Raw genomic sequence first — 15640 nt, 5'->3', positions numbered from 1 at the left:
GCCCCCATTGTCCCTCAGCCTCAGCAGGGCTGCCAGAGCACCCAGTGCCTCCACCCCCCACTTGGCCCTCGCAGCTGCCCCCGCTGACCCCTCACCCCTCCTGCTGTTCAGCCCAGCCTCTCCCACAGCGCCGTGCATACCACACCACCGCAGTGTGTACATACAGCGCACCGCCTATCAGCTACTCGCACTGTGTTAACACTTCAGGACACAGCCGCAGGACACACACAGAGACGCACACACAGGCACACACCCACTATACATCTCTATCTCCGTTCATCAAGCCACTGAATCATGAAGTCATGATCTCTATCCAGCTAGTTATAGAATACAATAATATGGAAAAATATAACCTGACAATACATGATTGTGAACAAGTTTAAACCACGTCAAAGCTGCTTAAGGTCTAGTGTGAAGTTTCCATAATCAGTGATTTCATTTTCCAGCAGGAAAACTGAATTGTGTAAATAAAGTTACTTTTCGGTGATATTAAAATTTTTTGAGATGCACTAGTAAATGTTTAAAGTTTTGTGTCCAATGGTCTCCAATGGTGGCTCACAAGAAATGAACCAATAGAAATGCTTCAAAATCTATATATATATATATATATATATATATATATATATATATATATTTTTTTTTTTTGTAAGTTAATGCACCTAGAAAACGGTAGTAAAAATATTAGAAATAGAAAACCTATAAAAGATGGGTATGATATATAATTATTACTTATTATATAATTCAATATTCACTATTATTGTTTTTTTTTTTTTTTTACACATACCTGAATGAATGAATGAATGAACCACATTGACATCTATAGTACAATGACATTTACTGGCTCTGTGTAACTGCTCTACATCTGTCTTTTTTTATATTCCATGCTGTTCTTCCGTGTCCTACGCTCTTAAAAATAAATGTGCCAGATGGAACCAGAAAGGATCTGAGAAGCCCTGCTTTTTAAAGAGCCTTCCTTCACTTCTTAAAGAACCTTTCAGCGGTTCTTCAAAGAACATTTCTTGTAAATTTTAACTTGAAGTATATTTAGTAATAAGTAAACTAGGTAACAAAAAATATTTCAGTAAATTAGTTGAAAATGTGAAACTCATATATTATATAGATGTATTAAACAGTGTGCCAGGTTCTGCTGGAAAATGAAATCTGCATCTTCATAAAAGTTGTCAGCAGAGGGAAGCATTAGGTGCTTAAGTAAGATTTTGTGGGAAAACAAAACTGCACTGATTTTAGACTTAATAATAAAACACAGTGGATCAACACCAGCAGATGACATGACTCTCCAAACCATCACTGATCATCAGTAAATTTTACATTTCATTTGAAAAATCAAGGGAGCAGAGTCTGGAGGAAGAGTGGAGAGACAGAGTCCAAACTGCTTGAGATCTAGTGTGAAGTTTCCACCAATCAGTGATTTCATTTTTTAGCAGGACTTGGTTTTCACACTGCCCACACTGCCAAAAGTACCAATTGGTCTTCTATAATATATTAATTTGCACTGACATTGAAAGTTAAAATTGGTTCAAATCTCAAACATCTTAATATTAAAATTAGTGTTTTCCTTTAGAAAGTTTGTTTTAGAGAGTTTGTTTCACATTGAGAAGTTTAAATCTCTAAAATACAATGTTTTTTTATTAAATCATGACTCCCACCGCCAGCCACTTCAAATACTCACTACAGACAGAAAGAAGCTCTCGGTCAGGCTGAGCTTACAGCTTATAGCTCCTGAAATGCAGTGTTCAGGCATTAATGTATGCTCTCCTGTTGATCAGAGCAGCAGTGCGCCTCTCCAGCAGCACCATCATGGGGAGATCTTCATTGAGCAACAGGTGACATCACACCCCACTGCTGGGGTGACAGACAGAGCAGCAGGAGTTTGTTTTCCATCAACACCGCCGAAATGAAAAACAAGCTAATTGACTACAGTCTCGAATGACAGTCGCTGGCTTTCAAATCGCACACACACACATATACACACACACATATACACACACAACACAGTCTCATGGAGCCTCTTCCCCTCACGCTGAAGCTGACAGCCGGAGCAGCTCCAATCTCGTCCCCTTCACATGTTTCAATTTAATCAGAGCGCTGTCTAATTTTCACCATATCCTCAATAACAGCCTATAGATCACACAAATAAAACACATGTACCGTACATTCTCATAATCCACAGGAAGCGCTGGAGTTCTTCCACAGGGGCCGGACGGCGCTGTACGGCCACCGTTAAGCAACGGCCAGAGGCACTACAGCCCCATTAACTTAACACTGCAAGTAGAGCAAAGAGGCCCTTACAAATAGACACATGAGTGGAGGCAAATTATGCCAAAACTCAGCAGCGGCAGCAGCAGCGGCAGCAGCAGCAGCAGGCTAAGCACTTCTCTGTCCAGGTGCCACTTTGTCCGACTCAATTTTACACTGTAATAGAGGTGGCTGGGTCTCTCTCTCTCTGTCTGGCTCACTCTCGCTCTCTACCTTTGAGCAGAGCTTCTCTCCGCCAGTCCATTTTCTCCTGCCTCTCCTAACTTCTCAGTGTGGAACACTTAATTCCAGCTAACACCAATCAGATGGACAGTGCACTTCCTCTCCCAGCCTGCGCTCTATCAGCTCTGTCTCTCTTTCTTTCCAAAATAGTTTTTTTCCCCTTCTTCTCTCCAGCGAAAGTGTTTTTACCAGTTGAGTGAACTCCCAATATCTGTCTCGGATTGAAAAAAAAAATATTATCAGCAGCAGAGCCGTAGTGAAATCTGTCACTATTACTTCTTGCAGCCTTGCTTGATTCTGACTTGTTGGCTGGCTTGGCCTTGTGACCCTTGGTGAACTTCTCACAGATTTTTATTTAATTTTTTTTTTAAAGTGCACTGTTTCTTTTTGTAGTTTCAATATAAGGAAAAGTTTACAACTCGTCTGAAGCAGCCTCAGCTTTCCGTTCTTCGCTGTTTTTTTGTTAATGTGTGCCATGCACTTGCACTACACTTTATCTTATACTGCTCTTAATTTACATTATTATGCTGCTATAGCTAAACTTGCACTCTGGACTTCGTGTTGCTGCAACCTGCCTTCTCTCCCTATCATTTTTTTTTTGTGTATTTTGTGTAACAGCTCTTGGGTGTAAACTGGATCGTGAGATCACAATTTCGTTCCACCTCATGTACCACCACATGTGATGCGAATGACAAAGTCTCCTTGAATCCTTAAAGTTCAACACTGTTGTTCTAGTAAAATTGCCCTTTCTTTCCCCAAACAGTGACACCCTCTAACTAACTGAGCATATTATAATACTCATTTAGTATGCTTATTATTTTCACTGTGGTTGTAATCTACAGTACCTGTTAAGAAAAAAAGGACACAACTTCTCTTAATATTTTTCTTTATCTCTTTATGTAATTTATTTTCTACATTGTAGTTTAATAATAAACATTAAAACAGTCAAGGGACACATATGGAATTAAATAGTAAATTAAAAAAACTAAGATTTGGAACAGCGTGAAGGAAAAGCAGCAACAGGGTGTGTAAAAAAAAACTGTTAAACTGAATAAAGAGCAGCAAAATAATAATAAAAATGACTGTACTGTACACAAGAGTATTCTCCTAATTTAGCTATAGGCCAATTGCACAACACATTCAGCTGATAGTCAGCTGTATATCCCCCAATCACAGGTGATGCCACAAAACAAGGAGAGTGAAGCAAACGTGCTCGGAAGAAAACGCAGCAACTTCGTTACGATACATCAGCTCACAGATGCTTTGTGCTGATTGACATCACCCTTTTTGGAGTGATGAGGGGAAAGAGCGCCATCTACCCACCCAGAGAGAGCAACACCAAATGTGCTCTCTAGGGGCTCCGGCAGTTGATGGCAAGCTGCATGACCAGGATTCGAACCAGCGATATTCCAATCATAGTGGCAGCGCTTTAGACCTCTCTAAAGACCGCTCGGTGCCTGAATTATAGTTTTTAAGAATCAACCACTTCTGATGCATCTTGTCTGTGTGTAAGAATATGAATATAAATACTGCGTATTTTTTAAATATCTTTAAATATCGTGATATAATATTTTTTTTTACCAAATTGCCCAGCTCTGTTTGACTGTTTATACTGTCAGAATTATATTATATGTACCAAAACAAGAAGTATATGGTGATTATGAATTTTACACACACATCTAGACCTAATCTTCCAGCTCCACATCATCTGTTCTCTGTTTCTGAAGGTGGTGAGCTGGTGTGTTCATTTGTGTATCCCTCCCCCTGTGCTGAAGGTGAATGAATGAATGTAGGTTATTGTGCCGCTAGCTAATTACATACAGGATATGTTTAGATACAGGGTGAAAGGGCAGTCTGTCTGCTGCACATACAGACACACTCAATTGCCCACACACACACACACACACGTCTATAAACATACACAAACACGTATTACTTCATGATATGCCTCAACTCAGATCAGGATCGAGTCATAACAGCGTGCAACTTGAGCCTTGACATCTCTGTAAATGCGTTTGGTTGCTTTAATGGAGGAGATGAAAGTGGAAAGATGATTTAATTGGCCTAAATACTGTTAAAGCAACCTAATCTGTATCATAGAGTTCATTAGAACAGAGAGGAATTTCATGTTTTTCTGTACTTAAAAAAGAACAGGATACCTATTGACTACTGACATAATCTTATAATTAAAGTCATTGGGCAGTTGCTGAATTCCACACATAAATATTTAAAATATGTGAGTAAATGATGCTAATTCAAAACCACGGCCTTTAGATTTTAACAAGGAAAGGTATTGTGAGAGTTGGGCCATATAAAATCTGTTTAATGTTTTTTCTTAATTCCTTTTATACTTTTATTTTTATACCTGCAAGCTTTAATTACTTGATTGTTTGTGTCACTGAATTTATAAGGCCTAGGAAACACATAAGGGGATGACTTAAAGTAGAAAACTTATTATTGGAACTGAGTTATTACTGGAAAAAATGTCCCAGCTTTTAGAATATATAGAAACAACATAATATAAACACACTTTTTATATGATATATATGCTTGAGACCCTCCAGGGCTGCTTCAAAGTAACAGAATGAGATGTTTTCTGTAATGCTTAGATGGACTTACAGGCTGGGTAACATTTTTATATAAACCTTTTCTATCAATACTACAACACTACTACAGAACAGATATAAAGATCATGAACTATATTATGTAAGAGGTCTTTTTTTAAGTTTTTTTTATTGGTGTATTATTTTATCTAATAGGTATTTTTAAGCGTGATCTTCTTGTGACAGTAATCTTCATGTAACTCTGGCAAAAGAATTTCCTTTAGGATAAATAGTTATATCTTATTTATTCGTTTGTTTAAGTAAATAAACAGTCATTTTGTATTGCTGAAGAGTTGTTGTTTTGTAAAAGTACTGTGACATTTATTCTTACAGCTCATTTATTGTCTATTTGGAAATTTCGCCTGCTTTTGTTAGTGTAACTGTCTCTACTGTCCAGAGAAAGGCTTTCTAATAGATTTGATTGCTTTCCAGAGAACACAGTTCTCCACTTTTCCACAGCTCAATGCTTGGTGGCTCTATGCCCCTCTAGCCCATGGCTGGAATTAGACATGGCAGCAGTAGTTTCATGTTTATCTGTTCAAGGTAGTCCTATTCTGTTGCCAGTAACTGAATGCTTTTAATAGAAGGAGTATCCACAATATACAATGAATTGTATGGGTATACAGTGTATTTGACTGAAGTGTTGTACAGTTCTGTTGAGCCTGTTTAAAAAGGTGAAACTCATATTATATAGATGTATTACACACACAGAGTGTCTCGGAAAATTAGATTATTATTTAGGGCCAATTGGTACTTTTGGCATCCTGCTGGAAAATGAAATCTGCATTTCCATTAAAGTTGTCAGCAGAGGGAAGCATGAAGTGCTGTAAGAAACAAACACGGCACTGACTTTAGACTTGATAAAACACAGTGGATCAACACCAGCAGATGACATGTCTCTCCAAACCATCACTGATCATCAGTAAATTTTACATTTCATTTGTAAATCAAGGGAGCAAAGTCTGGAGGAAGAGTGGAGAGACACACAGTCCAAACTGCTCGAGATCTAGTGTGAAGTTTCCACCAATCAGTGATGGTTTAGAGAGATATCTTCCTTCTGCTCACAATTTTTATGAAGATGCAGATTTCATTTTCCAGCAGGACTTGCCAAAAGTAAGACCAATTGGTCTTATATAATAATCTCATTTTCTGAGACACTCTGTGTGTAAAACATCTATATAATATGAGTTTCACATTTTTAATGCACCTATATTATGATTACCAATAGATTTCAGCAACTGCCAATTAACTATTGATTTTCTATATCTATTATATTTGTGTTTGTCACTTACTTTTCTGGTCTTTTTTATGAAAAAGTGAAATAGTGAAACGCCTACATTACTTGTTTCAATTGTAGATTGTAGATTACTGCAAAAAATGGTGGAGTGTTCCTTTAACCTTCATCAGTTTTAAATTAGGCTGAGAAATGGGGGATTTTACAAAGCAAACAAAGCTGCACTGGTTGATATGGCTTTGGTTATCCCCTGCCCTGTCCAGACCTTTGTGTCCTCTAGGTCACAGTCCAGAATCCAGCCCTGTAACCCTGCTGCATTCCAGCCAGCTTCCCCCCACCCACCTTCTCTCCCCCTCTCTCTTTCTCTCGCTTTCTTTCTTTCTTTTATCTCCTTGCTTGTGAGAGTTTGCATTTTTAGACTTTTTTGTCTCTCTGTCTCTCTCCCTCTCCACTTTTTTCGCCATGAATTCTTCATGCACGTTGGGCCGAGCGGCAGACGAGAATACACCAGACAAGCAGACAGTCCTGAAGCAACCCCGGCTAATGTTCTAGTGCGAAGTGTGTCTATCATTCAGCTCCATCTCTAAACCGGCCCATCCCGCTGGGTCTAAAGCCACAATCATCTCCAATCAATGGCTCCCTTTTCATTGATAAATGAAGAGCAGGAAGTAGCAAGGCAGGAGAGAGAGAGAGAAACAGTAAGAGAGAGAGAGTGAGAGATGTGGAGACAGACAGCTGGAAGGGGGGAGCGAGAGCAAACGGGGGGGAAAGAAGAGAGTTAGACATAGAGAGAGAGAGCGCCAGAAGGAAGCCTTGTCAGTATTTATTTGCACAGAAGCAGCAATTCAGCCGCACTGTCTGAGATTTAAGAACACGACTGCTCCCGTCTTGCTTCTCTTTCTGTCTCTGTGTATCTCTCTCTCTTTCATTTTATTCCTCTCCCTCTCTCTCTCTCTCATTTTCTCTCTCTTTCTCACTGATTGATCCACATTTATGAACATGAGGATGGGGCTCCTCATAGATTTTTAAATTAGCAGCAGCTTTGCCCCAAAGATGCATTATTGATTGATGGAATAGAAGCTGCGCTTGAAACACTCCCGCTTTCCCCAGAGTTTTCTAGAGTCTGGTAATTGAAAAAGTGTGCGTGTGTCTGTGTGTGTGTGTGTGTATGAGAGAAAGATAGAGAGAGTCACAGACAGTGAGAAATGCAGGAAAGAGAGAGAGAGAGAAAGAGAGAGAGAGCGCACTCTTGAGTACTCTGAGTTTAGAGTCTTTATAGAGCAGGGCCTGCAGCAGCTGAGTGTAGTTTATATTGATGTATATTTGAAGTGTAGCTCAGATTACTCAGTCTAACTGCTCCTGACCTCACACAGCTCTGGATTATGGGCTCCCTGCTCGGCGCAGCCATTCTATTGATCCTATAAGGATGTATGATGAACTTGTTTGGAATGTATAACTGTCCTCTATCGATTGTCTTTCTGATGCAAACTTAAACATACATTAAATACAGCATCTACACTTTAATAGTTTAATCGTTTAGTGCAACACCGAAGTGAAATAATGGAAAAATCATTGATTTCTCATTAAGATATTTATATGATTTAGATTTAGGTTAGGTTTATTGCCAAAGCATTGTAGCAACAGTTGTTTAGTGCTTGCTGAGCTGTTGCTAGGTGGTTGCTATGCAGTTGCTATGGCATCCTAGAAGGGTGTGATGGTGTCTTAGGGGGTTGTCAGGTGTTTGAAATGGTACCTGCTGTGTAAATACAATAGTTGGATGTTGCTGGTGTAATATAATATATTAATTTATTAAAAAAAAAGTCATAATGTGGGAAAAAAATCTGTTGCTTTGTGCTTTTGTATGTATTTTTTTAAGTAATTGCATATTTCTCTTAATTGTTTTCATGTCTTTAATATTAATCTACAATGTAGAAAATAAATTAGATAAAGAAAAAGAAATATGTACACACTCTCACGTCCACTCTTGCAGTCACTTTGTACAAAAGTAACCATTAAAACATATTTTACCTGCTATTGAACCATATTCTACTAACCTAGTCATTAAAAAAATACATTCATGGTATCAAAAGTAATTTCATACTATTTCTGTCAGTGTATTCAATGTAGGGCTGCACGATATATCGTTTTAGCATCATCATTGCAATGTGCGCACGCACAGTACTCACATTGCAGGACGTGTGATGTCATTAAAAAAAAAATTAATCAAACACGTCATGTTGCAATGTTTTGATTCTAATTGACGCAAGAAGTAGATACACAGAGCTGTCTCTGTGTCTGTGTGAGTTACAGGCTGCTGCTGCCTGAGAAGTTTTGCAGTGCAGATATTTCCAGTTACAGCTGAATTCACGCTTTTAATCACAGAAAAAACACTTTTATAAACCGTTTAATAAGCCATTTAAATGCATGATTACAGGGTTGATTATTGTTGTTTTGCTGTTTTCCTCGGGTTTTGAGTGTGCAGTGCTGATTCAGCTCTCGTCGGCCTGGACATGAGACAGCTGGTGATGTCATGGGCCCTGCATTGTTTAATATCGTGCTATATATCTGTGAAAAAAGCACATTTGCAATGTAATTTTTTTCCAATACTGTGCATTGCTAATACAATTATCTCTCTCTTTCTCTATAGGATCAGACATGGCCATCTTCTGTCTGTTATGTGGGAAGCGCTTTCAGACGCAGACGGCCCTGCAGCAGCACATGGAGGTCCATGCAGGCGTGCGCAGCTACATCTGCAGCGAGTGCAACCGCACCTTCCCCAGCCACACGGCACTCAAGCGCCACCTCCGCTCCCACACAGGTCTGTACCGAACCCCCCTCCAGCCCTCCACAGCACCAATAGTCCAGATGTTCCGCCGGCTATGCCAAAATAAAATAAATAAACAAACACGCACGCACCCTAGTTTATGGAGCGGCCCAAATAGTCGAGCCGCTTTGATGTTTTGACTCGTAAACAGACAGAATTTGTAATCCCTCCATTTCTAAGGCAGCGCAGGGAATTCCAGGGTTTGAAGCTCCAGCTCTTGAAGCTCTGATGGCTTCGAGATATATATTCCTGTGTGTATTAAAGGCTCGGGTGTTAGGGATGTCCCTGTTTTTTTTTTTTGCCCTTTAAAATCGAGTATCTGCCGATACCTGATGCAACATTGATTCTTTTCGTAATACAGCTACACAGTGCACTCTTCAACTGTTATGCAGTATTCATGCACCCATGCCCTTGTTGCATCACACTGTATAGGAGATGCAGCACACAGAGTATATTATGAACCTCCTGCTGATGAAAATGATGCCCCAGTCTTGCACATGAGACAGAGAAATTACTCATGCTACTAAATTAGTAAGCAGTAGCTGAGGAGTCATGTGTTTTTTTTTTTTGTTAACCTATGTTAAAGATGACAGTAGGCATCTAGCTGCAACCAGTACTGAGTTAATAATAAGTACTAGAGCCTGTTGAGTGTAGAGATTTCACAATACACAAAAAAAAGTCATGGTTTGGTTCAAACAAAAATCATGGTTCGGTGTGAGTTTGGTGCAAAAAGAAAAAAAGAAATGTGTCTTAAACTGGTGACTGTCTTTTGCAATAGAGCTTTTGAGAAAAATATCTTTGGATAATTACTTAATTAAGTATTTTAGGACTATTTATAGTGTTAATGGATTTAAATATTAAGTTTTGAAAAGGAAGCTGTGTTAAAGTTACATTCTTCAGCTGTTTTTCTGCTAATGCAGTCTGATTCCTTCATATATTGTGTCATTTTGTGGGACAAAGTAAACCCAATATTAATCAAATCCTTAATTTAAAGCCTTAGTGTTTTATATTATATATATATACTCCTAACAGTACAGTAAGTTACAAACCTATATAAAAGTCATGCAAAAAAACAATCTAATAAAATAATAAAAATACTATGATATACTGTAAATCGTCAGAATCAGAAAAATACTGTGATATACATTTCTAATCATACCACCCAGCACTACTTAGTCATAAAATGTATTTTCCTTTTAATAGAAAATATCCATTTAAAATGCTGCATACATCAAGACTAGGCTTAATCCTTGTCTGGGAAACTGCCCCCATGTTTTTATGGACTAAAATAGGACAGAAATGAGCCAAATGTTACTAATTTGAACTAATCATCAATTGACACTAGTTGACATTATTAATGATTGCAACATTTTTAACTAATTGTTATTATCATCAACATTGCTTTACTGTCATAAACACTGCTATTTGTGACATTTATTGTAAAGTGTTAGCACTGCACTGTGATGTAATGAGCAGTTGGTCAATGTACTTTTACGCAGTTTAAGCACTGAAAATATCCACAATATGCTTAGAAATGTTTATTGTGCATCACCAATACAATAAATTAAAGTCATGTTGCACATTTTTAGCTGAAATACTTGTTTATTTTCAGTTGTTTAACAGTGAGTGATAAAGAATTAAAGGAATCGCTACCACAGTTATACCCACAGATTAACTTAGCTTTTTCATGCATATTAGCATACAAATCTAAATTTTACTTGCTAAAAACTTTACAGTGGATCTATTGCTGGATCTATTCCTGTTGGATATTTTGTTCCACCTTACGTTTATCAGTCTTTATCCACTGTTTGAAAACATTGTCTAAAGTAAGCTGCCTGCATTTTTCCTACAACTGCAGGCAGCGAACCATAGCAGTTCAGTACAGAAACATATACTATTACACCCTTGTAGAGCTGTTTTCATTTACTACTAAAATACTCCATGCTGCAGACAGGTTACACCACTTTCTAACATCTAAAAATGCCCCTCACCTTGTAGATAGTAAGTCTTTGACAATAATTACACGATATATGTCCAAATGTTTGTGAGCACCCCGTCCCAATGAATGCATTCAGCTACTTTAGGTTGCATCCACTGCCGACACAGTTGTGCAAATCCATACACTCAGACAGCTTGTCTAGTCCCTTTAGAGAAGTGTTGCTAAATAAAAAGGACTTTCTGGAGCAGATAAACATGAACATGCCAAAGCTTACCAACAATAAGCTGTGGAGAAGTAGAACTGAGGTCTCTGGAATGATGGAGCTTCATCCAATACTTTTGGGATGAGTTGGTTGGGTAGATATGGTTACGTATGGGTCTGGAGCCTAAATGCCGTTAAATCCTCACGGCAGTGCTTAGATAGTAAGGATAGAAAGCCTGCTTAGAGAGTAAAAAGACAGTTACTCCAACAAAAGCAGAATAAACTCTCACTTTCTCTCATTCAATACTCTAAATTTCAGTCTAAATACTTTGTCCAAACATAATATAAATTGGGTGACAGCATTAATAAATCATCAGAAGTAGATAAGGCAAAATAAACTAGTGCAAAAATTTGAATATCTTTGAAAAGTTACTTTATTTCTGTTCAAAATGTGACACTCATGTATTATATAGATGTATTACACAGAGTAATCCATTATAAGTGTTTCTTTCTTTTATTGTTGATGCCAATGAAAACCAAAAAATCAGTGTCTCAGAAAAATTGAATATTATATAAGACCAATTGGTTCTGTTGGCAGTGTGGGCAGTGTGCCAAGTCCTGCTGGAAAATGAAATCCACATCTCCATAAAAGTTGTCAGCAGAGGGAAGCATGAAGTGCTGTAAGATTTTGCAAGAAAACAAAACTGCACTGACTTTAGACTTGATAATAAAACACAGTGGATCAACACCAGCAGATGACATGTCTCTCCAAACCATCACTGATTGTAGAAACTTCACACTAGACCTCAAGCAGTTTGGACTGTGTGTCTCTCCACTCTTCCTCCAGACTCTGATTTTCCTTGATTTCCAAATCAAATTTTAAAATGCCTATATAGGAAAAATGTACAGGCACATAGTATTTGTTACAGTTGTTATAACCTTCAATACAATGTAAAGTTTGCACTGATACAGTAGTCCAAGACTAGAAGCGTTCAGGGAGTGTGTAGGGCTGTGGATGTGGAGGCTCTGCACTGTAGTGTTGGCTCTTTGATCGCTCGTGCCATTCAGCAGCAGTGCCGGCCCTTTGGAGAACAGCAGTGCTGAATTGACAGGTCATTTAGCGGAGGGCGCTGCACTGTGATGGTTTGTGACAGTGCCGTTATTCGGCTGTCCCGGGCCGGCCCAGCGCGTGTGCGAGCAGATGAGGTGACTCAGGGAACAGCCTCTATTACGCGCCGAGAATATGAGACGATGGAAATGAATCCCATTTTCTCTCGAAAAGGCTTCTCTCTCCCCCCCCAACCCCATCCACACTCCGTCTCTGACCTTAAATAACAGGCTGGTGTGTCAAAGCCGCTCCGGGCTGCTGCGCCCGGGATAAATATTTGAAGCGAAAGTGGTGAGATGAGCAGAGCCGGGGCCTGTTTACGGGCCGAGGGATGGCCCTTATTGGGTGGAGATACTGTACACACTCGTTGGCGCCGGACGCCACATCAGAGGCGACGTGCCGCCGCTCCCGCCTGCACACATAAATGTCAGCGGCTCTCCCTGCTGCCGAGACGAGAGAGAGAGGGGGAGAAAGATGCAGCGTCGCGCTTCTTTGAACCCAATTCTCTGTAGGCGTGTATTAAATTACAATGAGCATCACAAGCACCCGTTTAATGTGATGTGGGGGCTTTTGTCAAGGGATTTAAAAAGAAAAACTGCAATTGGCCCAGGCAAAAGCACCAAAAATAAGTCTGTTTTTTTTTCCTTTTTTGTTTGATAGAGAGAGAGAAAACCAATGCTCACATTTAGTTCTCCTTTGATCTTCTTAATCTCATTCATATTTTCTCATGCTGTAGAAAGGATCACTGGTGTAAAAACACACTTGATGTTCTGCTGCAGATAGAGCAGACACCCATGCAGCTCCGGCTTCACCCCTTTTAACCCCTACTTGAAAATTGCATTAATATTCTGTGTGGAATAATTAACTTCTCAGTGTTGTGCTTTATTTTTTCCAACCGTTGGATAAATTTAGAAACTGACTGATATATATTCCTATAGCTCTCGGCGTGCCAACGTAGAGACCCACACATCTGAATATCAGCAATAAACTTGCTACTTTAGGGTGACTAAAGTGATTACCCTGGCTGATGAATACTTTCCCTACAGGTTTTGCAGAGAATGCAGAGAGCAAAACACAAAACAGTCAGCCTTGCCCACAAATCTACAAATCTACTCTTGTATTGCTGCTCTTAACGGCAATCCAAACTTTTTTTCCCCATCATTTCACCACTTTTCTTTGAAGTGAATGAGAGCAATTTATATTAATTGCTTTTAAATGAATTAGCTGAAGTTTTTTTCTCATCCCTTGTAAAACAAACATATTTCCAAAATGCTTGTCATTTGACACCAGCATTATATATATATTAAACTCTAGCATTATGTGTCTATAGCATCAAATCAGAGCACATCATTTGTTGCTTTAAGTGGAATGAACAGATTTTGTCCCTATATTCTGTGAAGCCATCATTTTATTTAAATTTTAATCATTTTTACTGACTGATGGACTTATAGTATATAGATAGATTTAGTCTTTTTCTCTCTTTTATCTCCTGCAATCCTCCCTTTACAAAGCCCCTTTAAAAACTGCCCACATACAGTAGCAGAGAGCTGTGGATTAGTATGTTAGGGGTTAACAATCATGGCCGCTCGCTCGCTCCCTCCCTCCCCTCGCTGCCGGCTGGGCCTCGTTAATATTCCGTTGTTGTTCGGCGCTTGTGTTTTATTCGGGGGCCCATTTTCCATCTGCGGCGGGTGTTTTGTGTTCGCAGCTGTGTTTGATAGCGCAGGCCAGCCGAGGCCCTGGCAGTGATGGATCCCTGATTTACGCCGCTTTAGTGCATAATGAACTGGGCCCTCAGCCGCGGCCCCAGCACCCACGCGCCCCGGCCAGGTACAGCAGCGCCACGGACCCCCCTCCGGGGGCACTGGGACGCAGGTGGCAGCCCCCGAGCTTTCCGAACAAACCCCCCCACCCCCCCCCACCCCCTTCACTAACACATATACACACACACACACACAAACATACAAACACACACACACAACCAGATTCTCACTCTGTCTGTGCCTGATGGCTTTCTGCGTTACAGGCAGGGAGGGGAGAAGCACAGAAGCTCAGCAACAGACGCAGCGTCTTGATCTATCACCTTGTATCTTTACTGCCTCCGAGCGCAACGCATTCCTAACAAAACCCGATCCGTGCCAAGCCCCTCGAACCACTGTGAAATTTGATAAGCAGATTGGCCCGTGTCTGTGGCAAGCGGATGCTGTATTTACACAGAGCCCTGTAACCCTAAAAATAACGCCCCATATTAGATATATGAATTTGTGCCCTGTAGTGTCGAGTGCGAGCTGTCACCAATTATTCTGCCAAATAAAGATTAAACATGCTCGCGCTGAGTGTGGGAGCAAGTCACCGAATTTAACTCCGGGGCATTTTACAGCGAGGAACTTTCAGTTTTTTTTCTCTTCCGTGGGCTCAGCGCAGATGTCTTTGATTGAAGCACGGGCTTAGTCGCAATTAAAGGCAGGTGAAATTTGGCGGGATTACTATTCCGGTCGCGTGCCGGAGCCTAGATACAGGGGCGTGATGGATTGCACAGCGCGCGGTGGCTAGAGACGCTGGGAAGAGCAGAATGTCTTACAGCATGAGCCGCAGATAACTTCATGCAGACAAATAAAGACTGTCACTTTTATTGATTTTTTTTTTCCTCCACCACCCTCCTTTGTTTTTTCCTATTCTTGATTCTTCCTCCTGTTATTCTTTCTGTTCCCATTAGGCTCTGGCTCTTCTCCGAACGGAAAGCGGTGACATTTGAGCCCAAATAGCCGAGTGTAAAACGTGCAGAGCGTTCAGGTTGTGTCTCCCACCGAACCTGCCTGAGGAAATTGACATTGTCTCGTAACGGGGGGTGGCGAGTGGCTGAGCATGACAGTACATAACGAGAAATGCAATTTATTCCTTGGCACGGTGCCGCTCGGACAGCCAGATAATGAAACACGTAGGTCATTCACGATGACTTAAACCTTCAGCGCCGTAGTGAAATGCATTAATCGAGAACATTACACGCCTGGCAGCGTCGCGCATCTGTACAGGGCGAGAATGATATATGAGCAGGCTGCTAGTCAGACACAGGAAAGCAATTAGCAAAGGGCAAGAAAGAGCATCCCTGCATATCATAATATCCCCTATTATTGACATCTGAATATCTATTACATGTGTGCCCAGGCTCCCAGAAAGCCACGATGAAACTCGGTCTGTAAGAAGAGGATCATAATATGCAAATGAGATGCTA

At 40.2% G+C, this 15640-nt stretch overlaps 1 protein-coding gene across 4 annotated transcripts in view; it reads left to right on the top strand.

Moving 5' to 3' along the window:
- Positions 1–15640, top strand: part of zbtb16a (zinc finger and BTB domain containing 16a) — a 193323-nt gene that overhangs the window by 150769 nt on the left and 26914 nt on the right. For 3 of the 4 annotated variants that reach the window (XM_007250066.4, XM_022676025.2, XM_022676024.2), the window contains exon 6: positions 8984–9154. The exons of the other annotated variant lie outside the window; for it this stretch is intronic. In XM_007250066.4, the coding sequence (XP_007250128.3) occupies positions 8984–9154 (171 nt within the window). The remainder of the gene's footprint in view (positions 1–8983; positions 9155–15640) is intronic. 4 annotated transcript variants of the gene reach the window in all.

Source organism: Astyanax mexicanus, chromosome 17 (assembly GCF_023375975.1).
Source record: "Astyanax mexicanus isolate ESR-SI-001 chromosome 17, AstMex3_surface, whole genome shotgun sequence".
Classification (NCBI taxonomy): domain Eukaryota; kingdom Metazoa; phylum Chordata; class Actinopteri; order Characiformes; family Acestrorhamphidae; genus Astyanax; species Astyanax mexicanus.
This window is presented reverse-complemented; position numbering and strand designations above follow the sequence as displayed.